The 27,765-nt window shown below is 49.7% G+C and overlaps 2 protein-coding genes across 3 annotated transcripts in view; both read left to right on the forward strand.

The window, feature by feature from the left end:
- The first annotated feature begins 1,387 nt into the window (after positions 1-1,387).
- NBL1 (NBL1, DAN family BMP antagonist) lies at positions 1,388-27,232 on the forward strand. Of its 2 annotated transcripts, none has more exons than XM_054009027.1 (4): positions 1,388-1,464; positions 22,436-22,630; positions 23,770-23,881; positions 24,971-27,232. In XM_054009027.1, the coding sequence occupies exons 1-4, from the start codon at positions 1,436-1,438 to the stop codon at positions 25,223-25,225; spliced, it is 591 nt and encodes a 196-aa protein (XP_053865002.1). In that variant the 5' UTR covers positions 1,388-1,435; the 3' UTR covers positions 25,226-27,232. The 2 variants fall into 2 exon arrangements, with proteins under 2 accessions (XP_053865002.1, XP_053865003.1); XM_054009028.1 differs by lacking the exon at positions 1,388-1,464 and adding an exon at positions 5,900-6,853.
- Positions 23,023-27,765, forward strand: part of LOC128826026 (group IIF secretory phospholipase A2-like) — a 218,685-nt gene continuing 213,942 nt past the window's right edge. The window contains exon 1 of the mRNA XM_054009030.1: positions 23,023-23,036. The gene's annotated coding sequence lies outside the window, so the exon portion shown is untranslated. The remainder of the gene's footprint in view (positions 23,037-27,765) is intronic.

Consider the following 27,765-nt stretch of genomic DNA (forward strand, 5'->3'; position numbering starts at 1 on the left):
ACATTCAGTCAGGAAGTGCCCTAAAAGTGTGTGTGGGGGGAGGAGGGGGCACAGGCACCTGAACCATGGTCCCGTCCCCACACCTCCCCTTCTCCCCAAGACCCCTCCATCATCCCACCTCTTCCCCCAAAACCCCATCCCCTGCTCACTCCTCTCTGCCTCCTCCATGTTGCTCACCTTTATGGCTGGTAAAAGGTGGGGGGACCATGGTGCCCCTGGCCAGGTGCATTGTCAAGCCAGTCTTCTGAATGCGCAGAGAAGGATCTGAGCTGTGTAACACTCAGTCCCTACCCATGTGGCTTAGGGCTCAGCTGGAACACTACAGTGTAGGAGGGGTTTTACTGGTGCTACGATCCATAAGACTGTGTGATACACACGCACAGTTCTCAGCTCCTAGATATGTGACTATGTGAGTCAATAGCCACACACTCCAGCTTGGTATGGTGAAGGCACCCTCCTTATACCCTCGTTCTCCCTCACCTCCTTTCATCCACCTGAACTCGTAATAGGAAATCCTGTGCCATGGGATCTGTCTCATTTGTTGCTCTGTTCAATCCGTGCCCGTGTCTTCCCCCGTGAATCCTTTCCCCGCACAGGTCTCAGATTCAGCGTCCAGAGCTAATATGTTGGCGCGATCTTCAGGGTTTATTCTGAACCTAAATTGGTGCACCTCCACTGATTTTAGTGAGCTCCCCACTCCACTGGTTATTTGGATCATGTCGCTGACTCCTGAAGGAAGTTAGCAGCTGTTGGAAGATAAGGCTGGCTGCATACGTGCTATGTATTTCGGTATATGGAGACGCTTGCTGCTGAGGTCGGGGGGTTTTGGCTGCAAAAGGAAGTTGCCTCTTGCTTCAGCAGATAATAGCCCCTGTGCCAGAGAACCTACATTCTCAATAGATAGAGGACGTGAAAAAGGAAATATGCTATTATCTTCATTTTACAGATGGGGAATAGAGATGAAGTGACTTGCCCAAGGTCATGCAGAGCCAAGGTTTGAGCCCAGATACGCTGAATCCCAGACCAGTGGATTAACCATAAGCCCATCCTTCCTTCTGTGTCCTCTCTTGGACTGGCCAAATATCTTATATCCCTGGCTCATGAAGGTCAGAGGCCAACATTCCTGTGAGGTGGTGAGAAAAGTGCAGGTTAGTGGAGGGAGAAAGGGAACACAACCCCAGCTGCTGAGACATCTAAGAGAACAATTCTTCTTCTTGCCACGCCCTGCTGCCCTGGATTCTCCCTCTTCCCAGCTGCCTTTCCCAGCAGGTGTTTTCCAGAGTCCCAACCATGGGCAGGGAGCCGTAGAATCGGCATTAAAACAGAAATAAAAGAAACAATTTTATTTTTAACTTTTAATAAACTCTCTTAATTCTCACGCCCACAGCTCGTAGTCCTGTCCTGACAAGCTGGGAGCCCCTGGCACTGCGGGTGCATGAAGCAGGCCTGGAACAGCAGCAGTGGGTAAGAGAGAGAAGCTTCTAGAGGGATATAAGCATGTGTTCATTGCCCGGCCATAATGCCTGAGCGTGCATTTTACAAGGCAGTGGCCCTGCAGCAGTGCAAAGGGCTAACTAGATAGGATGTGCGGGGAAATGTACACATTTGAACCAGGAGTGTCTAGGGAGGAAAACAATAGGCCTAACAAATGTGACCTCACGTGGGGGTTTGAGAATCGACTGCTGTGTCTCAGGAATCAGTGTATTTTGCCGTTCAGCGTTCAAAATAATCGGCATGGTCTGTCAATGGAGCATTTAGGCCACATGAGCATAAGGGGAATGGGGAAGTGGTGAGTGAAGGGCTGCCGAGTTGAAGGAGGCACATTTATTAATACTATTCAAGTCAATGGGTCGGATCCAATGTCTGGCTAAAATCAGGGCAGACTCCTGCTGCCTTTCACAGGCACTGGACCAGGCCTCATGTGACTATCTCCCATTTCCGGCTTCAGTACTGAACCGCCGAGAGGAAGGGAAAACGTTGATTGAGGCATGTTCCATGAGCTAAGGCAGGCAGCCATCTTGTGCTCCCATGCAAAGCCTCTAGTAGGTTTTTTTTTTTTTTTTTTTTTTGACCCAGACAGCCTTAACTCCATCCTCTGTGGCAAGCCGTGCACAAGTCTACAAATTTGCTGTACTTCTCCCTTTTCTAACAGCTACAATTACTCTGCAAACCACACAACACATCTACACACGTTGCCAATAACACAATATAGTTCACATGTATCATAGTACGAAAATTAAAAACCTCCTTAAAAACAGGTGAAGTTCCAAAGTACAAATAATGCCCAGGCCAAAATCACACAGACTAGTAAATACAGACTCTGTTCACAGAGGGGCAGAGTTAAGGTTGTCAGGGTGTGACTGTGGTGACAGCAGTTGGTAACTGTTGATTTGCTTGCAGTTTGGGAGAGGGTGTGTGTGAGGAGATGAGGTCTGTAGTTGGATGACTTTACTCTGGTTTTCACGGTACTGAGTTGGGTATTATTTGCCTTTAGGAGCCTTAATTGTTTTAGTCAAAGTTTTTTAGTATCTTTGAAGTAGTATTAAATCTCATCATGTTGCCTGCAGTTTCAACTTTTTCAGAGCATTTTGCAATGTAAGTGCTGTTGTTTCGTGCATTTGCTACCCCACTGAATTTGGTTTCTGGCATGTTAGTGTTTGGTCAGTGCTGATTTAGAAGGAGATTTTCAAAAGCCTCTAAAGGATTTAGCGCACTTGGGAGCTTTCGAAAATCTCCCCTATAAGACTTCATCCTGAAAATATTAAATTGCCTGGGTCACAGTATGGTGCCCTATTGGGACCCCAGGTACTAGAGTCCTTCTATTTGAGGTTCTAACTATTAATAAAAAGAAGAACAGGAGTACTTGTGGCACCTTAGAGACTAACAAATTTATTAGAGCATAAGCTTTCGTGGACTACAGCCCACTTCTTCGGATGCATATAGAAGTGGGCTGTAGTCCACGAAAGCTTATGCTCTAATAAATTTGTTAGTCTCTAAGGTGCCACAAGTACTCCTGTTCTTTTTGCAGATACAGACTAACACGGCTGCTACTCTGAAACCTGTAACTATTAATGCCTCTCCATAATCTTTCCATCAGATAATTTTACGTCAGTGCTATGGTATTCTTATCGATTTGGGATCTAGCCAACCTTGTACGTTGATGTGGCACTATGCTGAATGCCTTACCCCAAATGTACTGTATTCCCTTTGGCTACTAAATCAGTTCTTTTTATCAGCAGTATTTTTGTGACAATCTCTTCTAGCATTGACTATAGGTATCTCGATCTGTCATTCTTGAGATTCTTCATGTTACTTTTATTTGAACGCCTAGCACTCTTGTCCCAGTTGGGTGCTATCCCCCTGCTTTCCAAACACTGCAAACAACAGAGTGAACTATTTTAATGCTTCATAATCCGACAGAGCAAACTAAAAACAACTCCATGTCGTTTGGGTGCATTTGGAGGAGGTGTATAGGGAGCGTAAGTGACTTGCCTAAAATAACCGAGCAAGTAGATAGCACTAGCAGAGCTGGCAACGGCATCCAGACTCCTGCCTCCCTTTCCCCTGTGTTAACCTCAAGTCTGAACGCCGGTTACAGGGTTAATGATAAAACAAAGCTAAGGCCATGAATGGGCAGCAACCCAGCAACGAGCTTCATCGCAACCAAAATTTTCCACGTAGAGTTCCTAATACATCTGTACAGCTAACCATGATCCTACATGGCTACCACGAATCAGGTACCACAGTGATGGGCATGGTGTAAGTACAAAGATAAGAGAACATTAAGACCACGGAACGACTACTCTTACTAGGTTTAGGTTGCCAACCCTCCAGGATTGTCATGTGAGGAAACCTCCAGGAATTCATCCAGGCACAATTGGCAACCCTAAATAGGTTGCAAAGTCTCAGTAAAATTTACTGACATCTTAAAAACTAACATTGAAAACTGATTGTCAGACCAAGTCCATCAAAGCTGTGTGTAGGCAAAAACAGGAAGGTGCTTCTTAAGTTTATTTCCCAGCGGGTACAGCTACAGTGACTGACTTCTATTACCATCTCTGCTCCCTACTTGCTGGGTTATTTTAGGCAAGTCATTTAGTCTCTGTGTACCTCCTTTTCTCCCTATAAAAGATAAGAATAATGATAACAAGAGCCCCCAGTGTGTCAGACTTCATTAATTGATGTGTGCAAAGCATTTGCAGATCCCCCAGGGAAAGGTGCCTTATAGAGGCAAAGTATTGTCATTAAATTATGTGGGTGTTACCTAAATGAAGGGAATCCTAGATATTAGCCAGAGAAAACGCCTTTTCAGATCGCTGAGGGGCCGTCTATACTACAAGTGCTGGAGCAGCACAGCTGCTGTAGTGATGGGAGGGGGTTTTCCGTCACTGTAATAAATCCACCCCGCCCCCGAGAGGTGGTGACTAGTCACCAGAAGAATTCTTTTGTCGACCTAGCAGTGTCTACACCAGGGCTTAGGTCAGCTTAACTACATCTCTTAGGGCAGGGGTGGCCAACTTGAGCCTGAGAAGGAGCCAGAATTTACCAATGTACATTGCCAAAGAGCCACAGTAATACGTCAGCAGCCCTCCATCAGCTCCCCCCCCTGCTCCTAGGGCCTCCCACCCACCGGTAGCCCTGCCGATCAGCACCTCCCCCTCCCTCCCCGATCAGCTGTTTCGTGGCGTGCAGGAGGCTCTGGGGGAAGGAGGGGAGCGAGGGCATGGCAGGCTCAGGGGAGGGGCGGGAAGGGGTGGAGTGGGGGCAGGGCCTGTGGCAGAGCCAGGGGTTGAGCAGTGAGCACCCCCCGGGACATTGGAAAGTTGGCGCCTGTAGCTCCAGCCCTGGAGTCGGTGCCTAGACAAGGAGCCGAATATTAACTTCTGAAGAGCCGCATGTGGCTCCGGAGCCACAGGTTGGCCACCTCTGTCTTAGGGTGTGAGCAATGTAGTGAGGTCGACCTAAGTTTTAAGTGGAGCCCAGACCGGAGTCTATCCACCTGCATTGGCAAGACACAGTGCACAGAGAAAGGACATACCAGATCCTACTCTTGATTGTACCGTCAGAAGCCAAGGCCATCTCCTCAGCTAACCATAAAATGGTACCAAATGCAAAGAGGTCCATGAAGAGGCTCTCATGATCTCATTGGCAGGGATTCCTTATGATGCTCCCAGAGAATTAGGACCGTAGGAATTGCCATAGTGGATCAGGTCAGCAGTCCATCTAGTCCAATAGCCTGTCTCTGACAGTGGCCAACACCAGATGCCTCCAAGGGAGGTGAAATAGGCAGCTATGAAATGACCTACCTCTATAAGGGAAGCTTCTTCCTCACCCCCACCAGGTAGAGAGGATAGTTTATGCTGCCTCAAAGCAGGGCGGTTTATACTCCTTCCAAACTTTTATTTTTAAATCCTTACTAATTAACAACTGGATCAAGTCGACTGGATCCCTAACATCCCGGATGCATTGAAAAACTGGGCCCGTCAGTTATCTACACCACCCTCCTCCTTAGAGGGGTCTCTTCTCCTTGCTGGAGCTAGCGAGTCTGAGTGGTGGCTAGGGAGAGGAGCATGAATACAGGACTGGATTGGAGTTAGCAATCTCCGGCTGGAGGTCAGGGAAGAGCATGTTCGGAAAAGGGGGGCGGAGGTGGACAGAGGAGGTGGCTGGGGATCTCTACAAATTAAAAACAAATAGTCTGAGGTCAAATTAAAACCACCACCACCAACACACCCTCTCAGTGTTTTTTGGAGTGTTCAGATGATCTCTGGCCCTGTAGTTTAGCTGCAGCTGGCCCCTCTCCAGGGTGAGCTGCAGAGGAGCGAGAGAGAGAGAAGCGTAAACCTCTAAGAAATTGGGCTGAGGGCACTTTAAATCTTTCCTGTCCCTGCTTGCTCATTCCTGTCTAGTACAATATAATCAGATCCTCTCAGAGTCAAGCCCCTTTCCTTACTGAAGGCAGCCTGGAATTGCTCTGCTTGTGTGTGTGTGTGAGAGAGAGAGAGACAGACTGATTGTGATTTTCCTGTGCAGTGCTGCTGTCTCCATTCTGAGCCCAGCCAGGAGGGGATAGAGAGCTCTCTGCACTAGAGTGGAGTTTGCCATTTGCTGTGGGCTTCCTTGCCTTTTTGGCATTTCTCCGCGGGCAGGGAGTCTTTGGGAGAAGATGCTTTGGAGGGGCTGGATCCTCTGAAGCCCCATTACTTTTCTCTACTGGGTTTTGGTTTTGGTTGGAGGGGTTCTGCAGCCTTTCCAGCCCAGCTCTTGCCTTTCACGCTATTGAACTAGGACTCCTCTGATTTTTCTTTTTTTTCTGGACAGTTTTTTTCCCTCCCCTACCCCCCAGTTGATTGTGAAATTCAGTTTGGATGGGCTTGAACCTTCTGCACCTTTTGGATTCTGTTGCCTGACTGAGGATCTCACCCCGGCTCTCAGCCGCTTGTTATTATTCATAATTCTTTTTGCTCCTTTCCTACCTGTTGGCTGGTGGCGGAGGAAGTTTCTGCACTTCTGGGTTTGCGAGGATTTTGCCCTTCTCAGTCCCTCTGGATTCCCTGCACTGTTGGGGATGAGGATGTTATAAACTTCTAGAGGGGGTAGATATTTTTTTCTCCCCCTTGATTTCCCTATTTGGAGAGGATACAGATCTGAGGTGTTGAGCTCGACTTGCTCCTTGTTTTTTTCCCCCCCTTCTCTGTGGCGATTGAGGGAAGATCCCAGTTCTTTTTAGTAGCTGATTTGCTGGGGCAATCTGAAATTTCTGTCCTCGGAGAGTGATCTGTATCGATCTGCTGGCTTCCCTCAGAGTTTCTAGCCAAGGACCTTATGGGATTTTCCTTCAATCTACTTCATGGTAAGTACCCACCCCCTCCAAAAGCACTTTTCATCCACATAAAGTTGTGAGTTGCTAGACATTGTTGCAATTTCAAAACTTTTCTTCTTCTTCTCTGAATTAAATAAAAAATAAACGTGCATTTTCTTCCCAATTTATCAAGACCAGATTTTTGCTGCTTCTCCCCACCCCTTCTTTCCCCAAAGTGATTCATGGCTTGAAGGATGAGAAATTGCCACAAACAGAAATCAGTTACAGATGAGGAAGACTTCAGGAGATATGCTTTGAAATCATTAAAATATTTCCACCCCCCCTGTCCTTCCCGCCCCCCAAAAGTAAAGAAAAAACAAAACAACCCCCCCCCCCCATTAGAAGCAGTTTAATTTTGTATCACTTGCACAATTTTGGTGTGCAGATTTTCTGATCAGTTTTCATATTCTTTGGATGCAGATAAGAAAGGGTAGGGGAGGGATATTTAACCAAAATCCTTAAAGTGCATTGATTAATTGGAGTATCAGAAAAATGTAATAGTTTGGGGGAAATAATGAAAGGAAATGTTCCTACTGGAAAGAAAATGATCATATGGTAACCTTACCTACAAACATTGTATTTCTGTTAATTACACATATTGTATTGCTTTTACATATACACACACCTGACAAATACAGTGACTATTTCTTTTAAACCCATTGAAATATTATACAAGCATTTACAAATGAATGCATATATTATACATATACCTATTTCCTATGGTAATCATAGCTTAATAATAATAATTAATAATGATAATAAACATAAATTTCATATTTGATAGGTGCCTTATAAATATTTATAATACTATTAATTTGTTACAGACATAATTTCCACATCTTCCATATATAATGATAGTTCAGTTGTGATTTTAGTGATATATTTCAAGGACAGAATTTGCTGTACTTTATTTTCATGCTTTATAACAGTTGACCTAGACAACTCCTAACACTTTAATATGTCTGCTAACATATTTAGCTTACAAGAATATCATCCTCTTAACTCTATGTAGATTCTTATCCTGTAAACGCATGGCCATATGTGTAGGTTTTGCTTACATGAGTACTCTCATCAACTTCAGTGGAATTATTTCATGTGAAAAAAAATTACACACATGTTTAAGTGTTCACAGGATTGGGGCCGGATCTCTTTACCGTATAGATTCCATGCGTGAAATCTTGGCCCCATTGAAGTCAACTGCAAAGCTCCTGCAAACTTCACTGTGGCCAGCATTTCACCCTATATATTTAGACAAAGAGTTATGTATTATTTGGAATTTTCCAACCAACTCAAAATAAATTGCGTACAATCTAACCTTTTGGTAATGCAGTTTCCCATTTGGATGAGAGAGGTTTGCCCCAAATCTTAAAACTTCAGGACGGGCAATGGAATTCAGCTTAAATGTAGAGAATCTCACATGCTTGCAAATACCCCCAAGGAAGGGCACGGATCAGGGCTTGACCCTGTGTCGTGGAGTCCAGTTTGGTAATTCGTGGTGTTGCGGGGGGCTCGGGTGGGTTAGTTATGCTTCTTGAGGGCCCAATTCTGTATTCCTGGTGCAACCAAAGCCCCTACTGAAGTCAGTGAAAGTTTTGGGTGCACAAGGAGTGCAGGATTGGGCCCAGAACCATAGTCCTTTTAAATCAGAACCTGAAACTTGCACATTTCTAGGGCCTGTTCCGGCTCCTTTTGATGTCAGTTTACAGAACTTCCAGTGATTTCAATCGGGGCAGCATCAGGCCCCTAAAGTCTCTCAACCCGAAGGGGTCCAATTCTGCAAGGTGTTGAGGTGCTGAGTGCTCCCAGTTCCCAGTGAAGTCACTGGGAGGAGAGAGTGCTTGAACTCATGCAGGATTGGGCCCTTTATCCTATATTCACTTGTTAGGTTGTGATTCTTCTGGGGATTGAGTCCAGTGGGATTTATACACAGCAGCTGGGACTAGGAGCTAGCCCTTCTGGGCTTTCCATTAGCACTGCTGCTCATTGCGGTTTGCCATCGTCCTCCGACCTTTGTTTCTCTACCTTACCAGCTAAGTGGAGCTTGGCTTTTAGGGTTAGAATTAGTCTGGGACAGCCCCTCTGGTGGTGTGACTCAGCTCCATTGACTTCAAAAGAGCCCCACTGATTTACACCAGCTGCAGATCATGGGCCTGATCTTGTTGGAACAAAATTCCCCTTGAAATCATTTGGAATTTGGCCTTGGGAAAGACTGTGGGATCGGGCCCTCGATTTGGCTGCGTTCTAACGTGTGTCTTTAGCCTTTTCATCATGTGTGAGGAGAAACCGCTCGCTCCGATGGCCGTGGCAGTAAGACGACTTGCTCAGCTTGGAAGAGGTTTACATTTTGGTTTGGTCCCGATCTCACTGTAGTCAATAGGCCCAATCTGGCGGATAGGGAGTGGGGAGAGTTTTGCCTGAGTCACAACTGTGGGATCAGGCCTCAGGGCCTTTTTTGGTAACGCTTGAAAGTTCCACTCAGGCTGAGATGTTCGGGCTGCTAATTTACCCTGGGAATCCTATAGATATCCCCAGGCCTTCATACTAATGCCAAGTGTTTTTTATAATCCGTACCAGGGATATTACAAAGAATACCAAATCATTGTACCTAACGCTAATGCTTCAGTGTCACCGGCATTTCCCACAGCTGAAAAGGCAAGTAACAAAGACCAAGGGTGAAATCTTGGCCCCACTGAAGTCAATGGGAGTTTTGCCGTTCACTTCGGTGGAGTCAGGATATTGCCCTGGTTGTTGGGAAGGGATGAATGATCCCAAGACTTTGAAAGGTCCAGACCTTTAGCCCCAAATTCCTTCCTCTGTCAACCCCTTCCCCTCCTCCCTGCAGCTCGGAGCTGATCCTGAGAGAACCCACCATGAGTGAGCAGCAGGTGTTCAGTGTCTAGTTGAATCAATCCTTTATTAAGATCTGTAATAAATGACTGACCCAGCTAAAGGCATCTGTACTCTGCATCAGAGACCACGTCCGTCTCTGACTTGAAAATGGCGTTAAACTGTGTCTATTTCAATTTAAAAAAAATCCCAGTGCAGTTATTTATTAAAAAAAAAAAGGGGGGGGGGTGATCGAATTCCAGTTGTGCTTGTTTTGAGCATGAATACGTCGTGCCAGATTCCAGTCTCAGTTACACCAGTGCAAATCTGGAGTAACTCGCTCCAGATTTCCAAGGTTGTAAGCGAGAGTAGAACTGGGCCGTGTGAGGAGTGAAAAATCCCAACTGTTAGCTAGATGGATGTCTCTGATGTCCCGTTACAAATCAAGCTGTAGCGTGAAAGCAAATGAATTTCAAGAGCATTCCTGAAGGTGATTTGGATTGTACCCCCAGTTCTCCTGAAAGCCGTTGTCAGTGTGGCACAGACGAGAGGGGGCTGTAACTTCAGTAAGGATGGTGTGATGAGAAATGCTACCACAGGGTGAGCTTTCTGTTGAGCCAGGTGCTTTGTGGAGACACAATAGGGTAATTGAGGTATTGTTAGTGAGCAAGCCCTGGATTAAGGATTCAGGGGGAAAGGAATTTGCTTGGAGTGGTCAGTGGAGTCGCAGCTCTGGAATATGGGGGATAATAATACTTACCCGCCTTTGCAAAGTGCTTTGCGATTTGGGCATCTAATGCCCTTGTGCTCCTTTGACAATCCCAGCCAACCCCAAAATGTAGCGCCAGCTTCATCCTTCATTCTTCACTTTGCAGCAGTGAGGGTTTGAATTGTTCCTTGGGAAAATGAGTCTCTCTGATCAAGGTAAAAATACAAGGGGAAGTTAGCCCTGATTCGGGTCTATACGTGTGAGCTCGGCCTTTGCCACGCTCCAGCTGAAATGATGCTAGCAGCTGTGTTTAAAAATGCCCGTTGCTTCCCAGTGTAGAAACCTAAAGAGGTTTAGGGTTTCACACCATGCTACGGACTAAACCCCTCTATAAAGGCTCTGTAGCAGGCATTACCCGCATCCCTGTCCACGTCGTTAATGCACCCTGATGCTACCAAACCCAGCTCCCAACCTCCTTTGAGGCAATAACGAGTACATTTTCTATGTCTCGAACACAAGGTCTCGCCTCATTTCCATTGAAGTCCATGGTAGCAGGATTACCACCATCGTTTCCTAGGACAACAGAGCTCTCTTAATGGAACAGGTGTCGGAAGAAGAAAAAATCTTAGCGATGGGAGGGGAGAAAAGAAAATATTTTTGTGTCACAGGCTGATACAATTTACTGACTTTGATCATATTTAGTTTGAAAGAAAATTAGAAATTAAAATGAATTATGAATGGTTTGTGTTAACCACAAATTGTATATGGCACCCCTCACACGCTGGTAGGCAGTTACTTGTGCTTTTCCCACCATCTGCCTATTCGAGTCAATCGAAGTCTTTCCAATGACTTCAGTGGACTTCGGAGCTGTTTTCTGCAGATGCATGAAGCTAGTTTATCAAGTGCTCAGCAGATGCAACGGGGGGCCAGGTTTTCAAGAGCCACTCGATGTATTGAGCTCTTCTGAAAATCTGGCCAAATTGTGAGTGGTGAGCTTTTTCTGAAAATTCTGCCTAGAATACACCATTTTCCTCCATATCTGCTTTATTGCTAGGAACTTCCCAAGCTCTCGTGGGTGGGAATGAATATGTTAAGGAAACTTGCAGAGGGATAGCACTTACTCTCTTCTGGGTTCCAGAGGATTACAACCAACCAGCTCCAAAGTGAGAAACGACACAACACCTATCCTGTTTCAAAGATTATTTTGGGGGGTGAATTTTTTTAAAAAAGAAATAGACCTTTCTCAAGTTAGATATATTTTTTTTAAATTTCCTTCCAATCTTCTGCAGCTCAGTAGAGCAAGACCATAGGTCCCAGCTCAAATTGGATTTCTGTGCTGGGTTAAGCACTTGTCTGTCTCGCTACCCCTAAGAGTTATTTCAAGACATTTCATGTATAACCCTCTCCCCTGTCTATTTCATTGTGACATTTATCAAGTTAATTGGAGGCTTGCAAAAACAAGTGTGGGATTGGCAAGAATTGGTCTCCTAAAAACGTTTACCGTTTGCATTTTTCTGCGACAGAGTTCAAAAAGTAAAAAATTAACTACGTTTTAGTGAAAAGCAGATTCTTTTAAATTAAAAAATGCAAATTTTCAAGTAAATTGCACTGGTTTAAATTTTTGTTGAAAGTATTAGAAAGCCTTTCAGTTTTGTCAGCTTTCATTTAAAAATGTTGTATGCTCAGAATGGTGTGAAACTTGCCCTTGTTTTGTCTGGGTGAGTAAATGAATATTATTTGATTTGGGATTTTTTAAAGTGCAGCTCTCTGTAATCACCAGGAAGCACTGCATGAATAAAGTCCCTTATTTAAGAGGAACCACACTCTTGAGCTTTCTTAAGCATATATGTGTTTCTTCCAATTGTTAACGGGCCAGATTTTCAAAGGAGTTTGCTTCTGTTTAGGTACCGAAGTAAATGATCAGATTTTCAAACAGCTCAGAGTATTGGATGTGGCGCTCTTGCAAAAATCTGGCCATAAATGTCACAAGAGAACTCAGTGCAATCTGATGGGTACTGAGCGCTTGTAAATCTGGTACCTGGCTCTCTGGAAAGATCCCTCCCTAGGAGGAAAGCGTGGGTAACTTTTCCTATATATAAAAATGACTGAAGAATATAGTGGGTCAGTGACCTGGAGTGGCTAATCAATTGCGGAAACAGAACAGAATTTTTTTTTAAATAGTGCGGTTGCTAGAGAGTCCTTCCTATAACCGGATGATAATCAGCTCAGGCCTTTTTGGTGAAGAGTGTAATGCTTTTAAAAGGACGCACGGGAGAAATCCCATTCAAATCAACGTGAACGCAGATGGCTTGGGTGAGTAAGGGTTTGAAGGATCGGGCCCCTTAGATTTTAACGCGCACTTGCTAAATACATTTAACTGTTGCCAGCACCCTTCGTGGTGCTGTGAGCTGCAGAGCAGACTTGACTCTCACTGAAGGCAGGGGGAAATGAGGGACCTCCCCATGGACAGAGTCTTCATTAAGTAATGTTTATAAAGCCCAGGTATTTGTTGGGCCCCCAGAACCCCAGGATGCCAGGTATGTGTCCGCGTCTGTGTACATGTGTGGCCTTATTCACAACTTGCCTGTGTCCCTGTTTTTATATATTTGGCAAAATCACAAGTGTTTGAATAAGATAAACAGATATAAATAGATTTTATTGTAAACTGTTCTGCCCACCTGCTAGGTTGTCTGATATTTTGGTGGGAATTTTTCCCTATGGAAAAAGAGGGTAAAAACTTACGAGATTTTTTTCATTTTCCACAAGTGTTTGATTTCCAGATGGCTCGGAACAGCTGCGGGCTGGGGGGGTGGGAATGCAGCCTCGGTGGTCAGTCCACTGGTCAGCCCTCAGCTGATGTTAGGGCCCTCGTTGTCCCATATGCTTCCATGGGTGGAGAGGATGCTGCTACGGGAGGGGAGAATTGTCTCCTTGGCACTGCTTTCTTGAGGGCCCTGCAGGGATCTCAGGGGTGTAGGATGGGAGGGGAGGAGATGCTCTCTGAGGCAGTGAATATCTGGGCTTAAGTTACTGGTGCGTGAAGCACAGTTGGTTTGGGCTCCATGCCCATAACCCTTCAGTGAAGGGAATTCTGCAAAGGGTGCTTGGAAGTTGCCAGCCTGGCTCCTTCGGGTGCTGCCAGGGAGGTCAGAGGAGCAGCGTGGAGCCGTGGGTGGGGTGGTCCCACATTGTTATGGCCACCACCTGGCCGCGACTCCCTCAGGAGCCGGATAACACGGCGTCTATATGTGCCGGGGAGGTTTTGATGTGAAACATTCCCTATGCCCAGGACTTTGTCTCTGTAGCGTGTGCAGCTCCCACTAGCCTGGGGAGCAGAAGACCAGTCCTGCTTCTCTCAGCTCCATGCAGCGCTTTGGGCCCAGACCAGACTAGTATCCTCCCAGATTGTCTTACCCAGGCAGACTGCAACCTTGCCCGAGTAACGCAGCTCTTCCTTTCTGGGTGTGCTGATGCGATGTGAGCGTCTAGCCCCGGTGGACTCCCATGTACCCAACCCACTCTCCAGAGCACGCCCAAGGCTTCAGCACCCATCTGCAGACGTGCCGGGTCCCATCTACAGCATGCTGCAAAATGGGATTGTGCTTCAGCTGGCTCAGAGGGCGAATGTGCTGTAACATGCTCCCTTGACGTGGAGGTGTTTGTAGATGGGACCTAAGCTGCGTTAACTCACTGACTGAGAGGCCAGTTTTCAAACCTGAGCATTCAGATCTGCTCTTAGATGCCAAGGTGAGCACTTGGGTAATTGAATCCCAGTGTGATCCCTGAAATACAGAAGGGAGTGCCCTCGGTTAGCTGCCAGCAGTTGAATATTTCACACTTCGTGTGAATGTTAAATGCTGAATTTAGGATAGTAGGGATGAGTTAGTGGCTAGATCAGGAAACCAGGAGTCAGGAATTCTGGGTCCTTTTTCCAGTTCTGCCATTGGCCCAGCTTTGGGGTATATCTGTTAGGCCTGAAAAGTGTCAGTGCAAGAGTGCACACGCACAGATCTCCAAATTTGCAGGTGCCCAGAAGTTCATGCACACTTCCAAAAAGGTTGACCTTATGGCGTTCTGCCTCAGTTTCCCCATCTGTATCATGCCTTGAATTTCCTGGGGTAGTGAGACTGAGCTAACGCGTGTAACTTATGAGCTCCTCCAATGAAAGCCACTGTAATACTATAGTTCACTGAGATTTAGTAACGTGTTTGTCTTATAAAGCTGCTCCAGCCAACATTTTCAAAAGAGGCCGTAGACTTTAGGTGCATCGGTTTTGAATGCCAGTGGGAGACACCTGGAGCCTGATTTTCAGAGATGCTGAGTCCCCGCATTTCCCATTGACTTCAACTGGAGTGATGCGTGCTCAGCAACTCTGGTAATTGGGCTCAAGTTTGGCATCCAAAATCACCTCTGAAAATTTTGCCCTCACTCACCCTCAACCCGTCTGTAATCAGTTGGTGTTTTATTGCCTCAGAGTCATTCTCAGTCAAATAGATTAAATGCATGTTTAGGAGTCTTCACTGAAATTGTCTCTGTTTTCCATGGAGAATTCAAATGTGCAAACTTCAGATTCACCTTCTGCATCTGCTCGTGGGTAAGGGAAACACAGGTGAACAAACGCTCATCATTGTCAGGCACAAAAGGGAAGTAAACATGAGGGCAGAAAGTTAATGGACAAAAATGCCAAGAAAAGTGTGCTCTAATTCTAGCTCCCACCTCCCTTCAGATTCGTTTGCTTATAACTTTGCCACTCTCCTTTCCTTTGGGCTGATCTTGAAGGTGCTTCATCTCCGAGGTGATTTGATCCTATCTTTGTCAGCTGGAAAGTGTGAGAGATCGTGGTTCAGCCGCATGTGTGCAGGAAAGGCTGGATGGTCAAAGATACACTCTCCCTAACCCCTCTAAGTTCTGATTGGGAATTTGAGTCACAGCTGGAGGTAGGAACACCCCACATGTTCAACCACATTACATGTATGTGGCTAGAGGCTGCCTTAAGGCACTGCCCTACATTTGGGGGTTCAGTGAGGTCATGTTGCAGAGGGAACCCCCAAATGCACTTGGGGGGCAATAGCAGCTCCTCCACACTGGCTCCACCGGCTGATGCGTGGGATGGGGCCAGTGTTCCAGCAGGACCCCCCTGCTCTTTGGGGAGGCTAGCCTGGGGAAGGCGGGGAGAGGAGGAGAGAATCTTGAGCATTCACGAGAGAATGTGTCATTGCTAAACGAGCCCATTGCAATGAATGGAAGCCATTGTGATGTTCCCCATGAGTCTATGGGATAACAACAGCAATGATTCGCCTGTCGTGCCATTTGTCCCTTTGGCCACCTGGTTCTTTTCCGGACGTGCTCCTCTTCGGTCTCTGTATCGGTGCCGTTCTCACTCTGTGCTGATTGAAGTGGCCCTGGAAGGTTTATTGATCTAACTAGCCTCACACAAAGGCTCTCTTGAGCCCTACCAAGTGCTCAGGTCAGACAGCTGGGATTGGGCTGCTGGATGGAAAGTGGCAATGTTGTTACAGGACAATCAGGAGCGAAAGCTGCTTTCGGTCCTTTCATCATGAGAACGCAGCTGCGATTGTGCCGAGCGGCTGCTGGGCTCTTTAGGCCAGGATGCGCTGGGATCAGACGCCTGCTTGTTGGATGACTCTTTCCCCTGTAACTCTCTGGGAAAGGATTAGGGAGTTGGGTTGTAATTGAGCGAATGTGGTTTTATCTGGTTTCAGCACACTGTGCCAGGTGAACTGACCGTGCCTTCCGGCCTGCTTGGTAGATTGGGGGTGAAATACAGTGGATGCCAGAGGTATTGCTTAATACAGCATCTTCCTGCTGGAAAGACGCTCCTTGGAATTCTTCTCCATTATGGGCTTGCGTCTGATCCCGCAGGGAGTGGCCTGCCCCTATGGATTGCGGTGGAGTTGCTCATTTGCAACTGAATGAGTGAGGTCAGAGTCTGGCCCCAAAAGGAGAAGAAATGTGCTGCGTTGCCGAAGCGACTGCAAAGGACGGAGACCGGTCCAGGGGGGAAGTGGAGATTGTGGTGCCCTGAAGAGAGGGAGGAGGAGGAGGGGGAACCTTCACAGTCTCTGAGAGCTTTGCTTGAACTGAGTTGAACTTTCTGCTTGAAAAAGGTTTGCCTCTGAGGGAAAAATGTGGCCCTGTGTGGAGAGGAGAAAGAATCCCTGTGTGCGGGGAAGCGCCGTCTCGCTCTCTGGCAGACCGGGGGTCAGCGCTGCTAGGAACACGCTTGTTTCTTCAGGGGCTGGAACATGTAATTTAGCTTGTCACGGAGGAATGTGCTCAATGTCTTTATTTAATAAGAAGATTGTTAACCTGCTGCGGTGCCTCGTCTTCCTTCCTCTCCACCCCTCCAGGCCCAGGGTAAGAAGGAACACGGCGCTTTTGTCTCCCAGCCGGTGGCTGCCGGCGGATGAGTGGGTTTAGTGGCAGCACTGTTCGCATGACTGGCTTGAGCTATACCAGATGCAGACATGCCACAATTACATGTTGGGCTGGTTTTCAGCCCCAGCTCTCGTCCCTAACTCCCGCGTGTAGGATATTTTCCTACACATTAGAGTCAGCCCCAGCGCTCACTAGAAGCTTGGGACTGGGGCCTCAACTCATGCCTAACAAATTAAAACACCATGTGAACATGGCCCGTTCTAGGGCTAAGGGTTTGATGCTCTTGCCAGTGAATCAATGGGATCTGAGGGCGCTTTGCACCATCTAGAATTGGGCCCTTGATCTGGGCAAGGAAATCGCTTGTAGAGAATCCCCCTGCTAGCTGACTAGGCCTCTCCAAATGAGACCGTTTGCTGTGCTGTTAGGGGCCCCGGGGCGAGAATGCATCCCTCCCTGTACAGGGAAGGACTGGACTTCAACACATGCTAAAGTGCTTTCCTGAATGCGGGCTGGGGTCTGTGCGCTGCTCGTCTTTCACTCAGTCCCTGAGCGAGGCAGGAGCCCAGGTGCTGTGGAATTATCCTGGACACCCCTGGTGATGGAGCTGTGATGACGGACAGGTTCCGATCTGCAGCAGAAATATCATTTCACGGAGCCCTGCCCTCCCCCAGGCCTCAAGTGCTGACAGGGCTCGCTGCCTCACCGCAGGGCAGGCTGGGACTGGCCTCTGGGCGCAGAGGAGCCTGAGAAGCCATCTGTGAAAAGAAGGAATCGCTTTTCTCTTTCGAATATCTAAGCAAGCGCCATGCCAACCCCAGAGGAAATATTAGCACCCCCTTGGGGAGCTGTGTGCAGCTCTTTGGGTCTCCCAGGAGCCCTGATTCTGCAATCAGATCTGCACAGGCAAATCCGTAAGCCTGCGTAGAACTCCCCCCCGCCCCCCCGCCAACTCTTCTTAAATGTCAATGGAAGCTGTGAGAAGGCTAGATCCCTGACGCGAGCCTGCAAACTCTTCCGTGAGGAGCTCCATTGACGACACTGGGATAACGCATGTCGATGAAGGCTGCTGTTGCGTGTGAGGGCTGTAGAGACAGGTCTGCCCGTCCGGAGCTGCGTTTTAAGCATCATGTATCAGGGCAATGAGAAAACAATGATGTTTTTTACATCCCAGCTTGCACAGTAAATAAATGAAACTCTTCATCAATTGCAGCCTAAGGGCTGATTGCCCGAGGTGCTGAGCGCCACTTCAGAGAGGCTGAGAGATGACAGCATTCAGACTGCCCAGCTCTCGATGTCTTTGGATCAAGACTGGTGCCTTTCTGGGAGATAAACCCTAGTCAAGTTATCGGGCTCAATACAGCGGTAATTGGGTGAAATCCTATGGTTTATGTTATACAGAAGGCCAGATCAGATGTTCTAAGGGTCCCTTAAAATGTATGAATCCATGAGTCACAGGCGCTGCTAAATAAGATTATCGTATTTTATAGAAACCATCTGGGGACTCTCTAATCCGGTACATTTCACCCTGCAGAGTTGCAAACAGATTATCTGAGACAAGAGGAGGGGCAGAGGGTTGGGACTCTCTTATCCAGAGCCTCCTCTGACACTGGGCTGTAATTTCTTTTGAGTTCCCAGCAAATATGCTTCCAGCAAACCTTTTAGGGCTGGATCCATGTAAATCCGCGGGATTCTTTCCATTGGCTTCTATGTGGGTTTTGGATCAGGCACTGGATAAATAAATAGATGGAAATAACAAATCAAATGCTTCTAACTAGTATTTTAAGTAGTCCAAATGTCTGACTCCCGCCACAACTCCATCCAAACCCTCTGAAGGAGAAAAAAAAACCCTCTTATTTCCATGAAGCCTGCTTTTCACCAGCGATCGGGGTGTTAATAGCTGGCACTTTGGTCCAGGCCTCTCTCTCTTCATATATTCTGTGTTTGTGGCCTAGAAGGAAAAATTATATGTCTGGTGGCAAGTAACATTTGATGCTGATCAGTGTAGCAGGGTAATTTTATACCTCCACTCGAAAGAAATCCTCCAATTCACAGACTGAGTCCCAGTCCTCGTGGTTAATGCAAATCGAAAACCTCACCCCACTCATTACTAAATTTGAATGGCTCCATAAAAACAAATTATAGAGATTGGTCATTTCCCTGGCTTCCTTGCCTACAGCCTGAGGTTTCCTAACCACTGCCTGGTGTTGCCCTGCAGCGACACCTGCGGGAGAAGTCTGGAAATGAAGCTGGAGGGGGTTCAAGAGTGTGATTTCGGAGTCCCTAGCTTGTGCCTTTCGTTCTTTGCATCCAGTGAACTGGTTGCATCTTGTTTCTGAGCTGATGGAAGAAGCCATGGAAAGAGGCTTTGTTAACAGTGACTGTGGTTTGTCTTTTAATGGAGGTAGCAGGAACTGGGGACAGTGTCCCCCCCACCAATCTAAATACCCATTTTACAACTTTCAACCCCTTTGGAGTGGGGAGGAGACAAACTGAGCTCCCCTGATGGGGCAACGGGGAAGAAGCTCTGGGAATGGAAACGCATGGAGTTCCTGAGCCTGCATGCAGGGAAACCCGGTCGTGTACGGAAGGCGGCTCTCGAGAGCGAGAGATCCCTTTGGTCCTCAGCGGAAGGTCGCTGTCTGTAAGCAGAAAACAGGCACACCTACACCATCATTCACTGTGCGCTTTCTGATCTAAAGGGGATGAATTCCTGGTCCTGATGCTGCAGCTCTCGGAGGCCTGTGCTGGCAGTGTATGTGGCCCTGGGCTGTAATAAGAAGCATTCGCAGCTCTAAAGGATGGTTACCACTAGGCTCTGGCCTGCTGCTTAGGTGCTGCCCACCGGCTGCCGGGCTGCTTTTCGCACCAGGAGTCAGAGACGTTTCTTCACTTCTAACTTCTGAGCTCTCTGCTCCCTGGCAACGAACGACCATGGGCGATTTCCTCGCTGGCCCTGAATAGAAAACACACGGCCTGATGCACTGCACGCTTACCCCAACCCAGAGCTGCAGGAGGGGCTAGAGAAGTGGCTGGCTAGCCCCAGAGGGAGGGGAGTGAAACAGTCACGGGATAATTAATATTGCCCGGCAGCTGGAGACCACAGAGAGCGGCAAAGGGATGTTGTCATGAATATTAACTAGGAAGAAGGAGGGAGGTTTGCAATGCAAGTGCTTAGTCTCTAGACCAAGGCCTAGACAGTGGCTCAACCTCTTATTCGGGCACATTGTGAGCAGCGATGGAAGGATTAAGACAGGTAGGCATCAGCTGCTGGCCCTGAGTCGGTCTGTCATTGAATGGGCAGAGGGTTATGGTGGGAAATGTGACGAGGCGATGGAATAGAGTGGCCTCTCTGCAGGTCCCTTGCTCAACCCTAAGGTGAAGGGTTCTCGGGGCACAGCCCTGCTCAGTGGTTTGCAGGAGAGACCCTTATCTCCCCAGCTCTGCTGCTGTCAGTGCTGCCTAGAGATGGATTCGGCCTTGAAACCTTTGGGCCCATTCGGATCGGGACTCGATGGTTCAGGCCCATCTGTGTCTACTGGGCTTTCCTCTGGTTCCTTCCACCTGGATTTCAAGGCAGTTTTGTAACTCAAATGAATAAACCCTCCAAAACTACGGGGAGGTGGCGGGGTGTTCTTATCTCCCTTTTACTCTGTGTGTGTGTGTGTGTGTGTGTGTGTGTGTGTGTGTGTGTGTGTGTGTGTGTGTAAACTGAGGCATAGCACCCCGTGAATTGGTTACCCCACAGCATGTTGGTGGCAGGGCTGGGAACAGATCTGGGGTCTCCTAACTCGAAGATGTCTGCTCTCACCAGTAGGCTGTGCTCCTCTGGGGACTAAGCTACTTCTTTTCCTGGCTAAAAGCGCTTGATGCAAGGTAACACATGTAACCAGTAACTGTGGATTCAAGCCCTTCCAGAAAGGTGTGGTTTGGCCCAACGCCTTCAGTGTAGGGTCCAGGTGATAACTGACCTCAGTCCCTTCCCCCAGTCCCACATGGGAGCCGTTCAGAAGAAACTTGGTGGGAGGTTCTGTTCCTGCAGGATGTCTTAGCTCTGATGTGTTGAGCTCCCTTCTGCACCCATCTCTGCTCTGGCTGGTTAGGGGTGGCAGAGAGCTCTGGTGTGCAAACAGTGGCAGGTCTGCAAGCGCTCAGATCTCTCCACTGCGTGAGGGGCCATGCCTGCTGGCTCTGGCCGCTAGGCCAGTTCTCATGGCAATGTGTGGAGCGTGTGTGCAGCCAGAGAGGTGATGCACTAGATACAAACCCCCATCTTCCCTAGGCGGTGGTTGAATCTCTGCGTTCCCCACTCAGCTCGCCAGGATCTACGAAGGTGTTTCTGGCCTCCCAGACTGCCAGCTGCTAAGAGAAGGGGCATCCTGTCATCCCAACCCCATCCTGCCATCCAGCCCCACTCTGCGCAGTGCGGGACCTAGTCGTACTTAACAAGTCCCTGTGCCCACAGCAGGAGAATAATGATAGAGCGTTAAAAGCTTGGGGCGGGGGAAGGTGGGGGCAGACGCAGGAGAAAGGAAACAGGAAATAAAGGGGCAAATCTTGGTCCCTTGTTGCTATTTTCTGTGTGGCTTGTAAGTTCTTCAGGGCAAGGCAGCCCCAGGCCCTATCTGCCATGCTAAAGAAATGATCCGTTGTCATACGGAGGCATACACATGACACTTTATACTGTGTCCGTGGCTGCAGTCACCCTGGTGAGGTCCTCTCCTGGGAGAGTCCAGGAGCAACGCCACAGCTCCTGGGTCCTGCTCTGTTCACTGACATCAGGATACCGTAACGAACTGGCTTTTGTGTGTACACCACTGCCCTCTACTGGATGGATTCGGAACTGCTCGCTGTGTCATTGGCCCTGTATTGCAATTGGTTTTTCCCAAGTGGAAAACTGGGCTCTGGATGCATGAGAATCTGAGTTCTCCCCCCGACATCCCAACCCCCGTGGCACCGGGCTCTGTTGCAGTCTCCACAGCAGGACAAGACGGTAGGGCTGTGCCAAGGCCCAGCATGCCCCTCTGTGAGGATGCACCAGGTGCCAGGCGGAGGGAGAGATCGTTGGAGGGGAGTTTGGCCTCTCCACTAGCAGATCTATCTGTGGAGCAGACAGTGGGAGGGGGGTGCATTTTCAGGACAGTAGGTGGTGGAAGTGGTGCTTGGCTTCCATTGCTGTGGTCCATCCTATTCTCCACCACACATCGTGGCACCTGGGTTTGGCCCCCCATAAAGCCCAAGGGAATGATTCACCTAGGCCCCCTCCCATCAGGAGCAACCCCTAGCATCTGCCCTGCCATTTGCTCCTGACGTCCCTCTAACCTGGCTTGTGATGGATAAATGCCTGGCTTGCAGAGAGGCCAGTAGTGCAGAAGAAGGATGGACCAGACTCCAGCACTTACAACATCGTATAGGGCCTGATTTATAGGGCACATGCGGGTGGGATTGGCGAGTGCTCACCATCTGGTCCATAGTCTGAGGCAGGGCCCAAAGGAACCTAGGCAAACAGGTATTAACGCGCTCCTCCTTCCCAGGGGGCTTGTGGGGTTTAGCGCAGGAAGGCTCCTAGGGCGTTTTGAGATCTGAGGGAGGGGACGGAGGTCACTTTCCCACCTGCTCAAGCTTTGTTCTCTGGATTCTAGTTCTAGGGTTTTGGTGGAGCTGGCCATGATGTTATGGTTCCTGGTGGCTGCCCTCTTCCCAGCTGTGATCCTGGCCGCGCCGCCCCCCATTAACAAACTGGCCCTTTTCCCGGACAAGAGCGCGTGGTGCGAGGCGAAGAACATCACCCAGATTGTGGGGCACAGCGGCTGCGAGTCTAAGTCCATCCAGAACAGGTACGGGGGGAGCGGGCTGCAATGCAGCCAGGGCTTCTCTAGATGCACCTTGTTTCCTTCACTGTTCAGGTTGGTGACTTTGCCTGATGCAGACTCCCTGCTAAGGGAGAAGATTTTGAGTCAATTGCAGGATCAGGGCCCTAGTTGGGCACCATCTGGGCTGTTGTATGGAATTGATGGGTCAGGGGGCAGAGCCAGAACTAGGAGGAGGTTCCTAGAACAGGTTGTTACCACGCGCCAAGCTGGAGTCAGAGGGAGACACTGAGGGAAATGTGCACTCAAGCCCTCATTTCCCCCTTAAGAGACTTAAAGCGCAGGGCGACTCTCTTGCAAGTGACTTCAAGCTGCAGTCACCCTGGTGAGGTCCTCTCCTGGGAGAGTCCAGGAGCAACGCCACAGCTCCTGGGTCCTGCTCTGTTCACTGACATCAGGATACCTAACAAACTGGCTTTTGTGTGTACACCACTGCCCTCTACTGGATGGATTCAGAACTGCTCAGCTTTGTCATTGGCCCTGTACTGCAACTGGTTTTTCCCAAGTGGCAAGCTAGGCTCTGGATGCATGAGAATCGGAGTTCTCCCCCCGACATCCCAAGTGGCTGTGGTGTGCGCACCAGTGTTTATTGCAATGCAGCTGTATCTTGTTAAACTGGGGCACTCTGTGGCCTCCTTGAGTCAACATGCAGGCCATATGTGTCCCAGTATATGAAAGCCAAGACAAGGACCCTCCTTCCTCTCCCCACCACTTCCATCCAAGTCCTTCAGCCCCACCTCTGCTTCTCTGGCCCATTGGATGCTGGCTCACTATAGGGCATGCGAGGAGCTTCTCATGGGGAGGAGGAGAAGGATGCTGCATCGAGACGCTACTTGCTTCATCACTGCAAGAGGCAGCTGGAGCAGCTCTGGCTATGGGGCTGAGCTGCTGCAGAGAGAAGCCCTTTCAGGCTCTTTCCTCTCTAGCCACCTATCTCCAGCCTGTCCTGGTAGGAGACCATGATCCTGCTGCCTCCCTCACCTCCCGCAAGCACTGCCTGCTACCAGAGCCCTAGGCAGGGAGCGTCTCGTGCATGGTTTGCATCAAGCTCCCAGTCCCATCTAATGCTCAGCTCCATGGGCTTTACTCCTGTCTTTTCTTCACAGGGCCTGCTTGGGACAGTGCTTCAGCTACAGCGTCCCCAACACCTTCCCTCAGTCTACAGAATCCCTGGTGCACTGTGACTCCTGCATGCCTGCACAATCCATGTGGGAAATCGTGAGTAACCCCTCCTGCTCTAAGGCCCTGTTAGTATCTGGGGATGGCTGGCTTTGCAGTTCGGGTGCAGGCCTGGGAACTGAGAGACCCGGATTCTAGTCCTGCCTGCTTTGTGCCTCAGTTTCCCCACCTGTGTCACGGGCCCGGGGTGATTTGTTGATGCCTCTGAAGTGCCCTGTGATCCTTAGATGGAAAGTGCTAGTCAAGGCAAGTCTATTGCTATGAATAATACTAAAAAATACATAAATGTTTGCTGAGCCATCCCCCTGTGACTCCATGCATTATTCATTTCTGCTCTTACGCCCACATGCCCTGTCTTCTGATCGCTCCCTTTGTCTCCATCTCCCACTCGTGGCTTTGTGCCTTCTTCCGTGCCTGAAACAGCCTCCCACGTCCCATCTGCCAGTCACCCGCCGCTCTCCTCACCAGCAATGTCTCTGCACCCTCGCCCGCCCCAAGCCTCGCCCCATTTAGCCGTGTGAGCCTGGGAACAAGGCGGGTTCGGTGCTGGTGCAGTGACACCCCCAGTGCCGTGTGAATCACTACATGCGTCCGGGGGCTCTAAAGCCAGCTGGTGCCAGGAGTCAGAGCTAGGGTTTGTCCTGAGCTCTGCTGCTGACCCACTGGGTGCCTTTGGGGCAGGTGACTTAGGGCAAAACTTTCCAAAGCTGCCTCTGATTCCGGATCTCCAGCGAAGGGGTGGCGTTTGCAAGGGCCGGCCAAGTTTCTTCTTATTTGATATTTCTATTGCAGTGGTGCCTGGCTGGGGACTTGCTGTGCCAGGAGCTGTACAAATGCAATCCCTTGGCAACCTCGGGGATTGAACCGGGGCCTCCAGAGCTGAGAGTCTCTACAGCTTGAGGCTTGGAGCTGTAACAGCCGTGCAGCCTCTGAACATGGGACGCTGACCGCTGGGCTATGCAAACGCCTAGGAAATCAGGGTCCCTGCCCATAAGAGCTTCCAGTTGGAAAGGGGCAGAGTGGGCTCCGAGCTGCGTGCCCCGCCCTGCCCTGCAGCAGGCTGCGGGTATGTGTTGGAGGGGAGGGGGACTATCTCCCGCTCACTCCCCTCCTCTTCCTCTGATCCAGGTGACGCTGGATTGCCCGGGCAACGCCGAGATCCCCCGAGTCGACAAGCTGGTGGAGAAGATCCTCCGCTGCAGCTGCCAGGCCTGCGGGAAGGAGCCGAGCCACGAGGGGGCGCTGTTCAACGTCTACCTGAACGCAGAGGAGAACCTGCCCGCCGAGGGCCCCAGCCCCCATCACTACGCCCACCACCAGCAGGAGGCGGAAGAGGCTCCCGTCTCCAACCGCCACCGCGAGGAGGAGGGGGGCGAGGAGTGACCCACGCCCTCCAGGACTGTCCGTCCTTCCAGCCTGCAGTGCAGACGGGGGGTGGTGCACGGGGGAGGGGGTGGGGCTGCGGGGTGTCTTACCTGTCTACTAACTACCCATCATGCTTTGCTCTTAGCGGCGCTGTGGGGTGGGCAAGAATGTCCGAGGTGCAGACGGGGCTTGGGCTGACACGTGGGGATGGGAGCGTGGGGGATCTGAGCAAATCTACTTGCACATCATAGTGATAATATATTGTCAGGGGGTGGGAGGTTAGGAGAGGGGCAGGACGGGACCCCTCGGGGGCGGAGGGTGGCACAGGCTGGCTCTGCAGGGTTTGGAACCGGGTTTCAGAGCCTCTTCTGCCTTCTCTTCCTTTTCCTCTGTAGTTTTAATGGACTCTCGCTGGGGGACCAGCCTCTCTCTGCTCCACCCCCTGCTGCTCTCCTGGGATGACTGTGAGGGTGAGCTATCTCCCACATCCTCCTGGGAGTGGGGCATCCCCCCAGCCTCCTGGGGGTGTAGGGCTGGGGTGCGCTGCCTCTCTGTTGCTCCTAGGGGTGGGTGGTGTAGGGAGGCCCCAACACTGAGGCCTTGGCTAGGGGATAGGAAGATCTTTCGTTCTCCATACCCAGAGGAACTCACTGATTGAAACTGCACCCAGCTCTGGGTTCAGGCAGGTCTTGGTTCTCGCTTTGCCCCGAATGTGACTCCGGGAGGGAAATGGGGTTTTATCCCCAGTGCTGGTTATCCGCAGGACGGAGATGGTGTGGGCCGGGTGCTGAGGGTGGGAGAAGATGCATGTGCATGCTGGGGTCTGGGCCAGGAATGACACGGTGGCCTATGGGGGGCCGGGAGGGCTGGTGGAAGGGAGTGGAGGGTCTAGGGACTCTGCATTTCTCCAGCACTCCCCTGCTCTGTATTCTTTGGCTCCTAATGGTCTTGCCCCAGAAAACAGGGTGTTGGCACCTGTTCATGTCCCTGGGTTTATTGATGGACCCTGGCGCTCCCTCCCATCCCTCGTCCTCTGGGGTGGGTCAAGGAGAAGCAGAGCCAGGGGCAGGAAGGACTCTCCTTGCTCTCTGCCTAGTCCGAGTCCACTGCAAACCCGGTGTGCACCCAGCCGAGAAGGAAGAGCTCCCTTGGGGGAAGGCAGGGCCTGCTGGGGAGTGTCAAGGGGCTTGCGGGAGGCCGATATCGCTCAGGGGAGAGGAGAATCCAGGCACCACTGGCATCTCCACGACTTGGGAAGGGTCAGTGCCTGGGAGATATTCAGCCCCTCAGAGTGGGAGCTGTATGCTCACCAGCCTGAGTTGCTGGTTGCTCCCTTCCCAGGGGACCAGCCAGAACCGGGGCTCAAGGCCTAATGCTTTACAAGTGGACCCAGAAACCTTCCTTCCTCTCCCCACTCCACCGCCCAGCCAAACCTGCTGCCATATTTGCGTCTGTTCCCAATGGTTTTGTAAGGAGCTGTTGGGCACGGAGGGGCCTCTCTCTGCTCTGTCTGGCACTGGAGAGAGGGGCCCTTCTGCCTCGCCTGCCCTTGGAGCTCGTGTGCACCTTGCTCTCGTTCATGGGAGGGAGTCAGGGTGCACCTGGGGATCCTCGCTCAGGACAGAGCTTGGTTGTGCCAGCGACAGATTGGGTGGCATCCCTCTACCAGGGAGTCTGGGCAGAGCTGGGGCACATGTCATAGACTCTTCTCCAATCTGCCCCTCCCGCCTTGGCTTCTCTGCAGCACTTTAACAAATAGTGGAGGAAGGGGGTGAGTTGATCTCCTTGACGGGAATGGAACTTCGCTGGGAATTGCTCCTTATCTCCCCTTCACACTGCCGGGGATTGGGAAGACGTTTAGTTGGGGACCTGGGGGCCAGCCCTGCCTGTCTCGCTAGCCACCTTCGCTCTGTTGTATAAAGCTGATCTCTTTGTTGCTGTTCTGACAAAAGCTTCCAGAGCTTGTCATCAATATATTTTTCCTTTTGACGGGATTTTTTTCTTAAATAAATTAGTTTTCACTTCCACGCCTCGTCATTTCGTGGTTCTTTGGCAATGGAGCCGAAGGCAACCCTACTGATGCCCAAGAAGTGGGGTGTCTGCTTATGCTGGGCTTGGACTGGGTTTATTCCAAGCTCGGGCAGAAGGGAAGCTGGTACTGGAGGGCCTGGGACATCTCTGAATTTCTGCTACACTTAACCTATTCAGGGGAACTGTTTAAAAATAATTCCTCAGTTTATTAACTTCTGCCCCTTAAAGCCACCATTACACGGGGAGCCAGTGCTGCTGACCGGGAGTGGAAACAGCCAACAACCCCTGTCCCTGTGACTGGGGAGAGCAGGAAAAGTCACTGACACAGCTGGTATATTTGATGTCCAACAGCATCCTCTGGAGTAACAAGTGCAGGGACCATCTCCCTGCAGAAAACTGAGTGGTTACAACTATGTCACCACTAGGTGGAACCCTTGATCCAAAGAGAATATCCATGAAGTCAAGAAAAGTTTCTGGGCCTCTTATCTGGATGAGTCTCAGGACATGTTTGAAGCTCTTTTTCCAGG

This window comes from Malaclemys terrapin, chromosome 19, assembly GCF_027887155.1.
Source record: "Malaclemys terrapin pileata isolate rMalTer1 chromosome 19, rMalTer1.hap1, whole genome shotgun sequence".
Taxonomy (NCBI): Eukaryota; Metazoa; Chordata; order Testudines; family Emydidae; genus Malaclemys; species Malaclemys terrapin.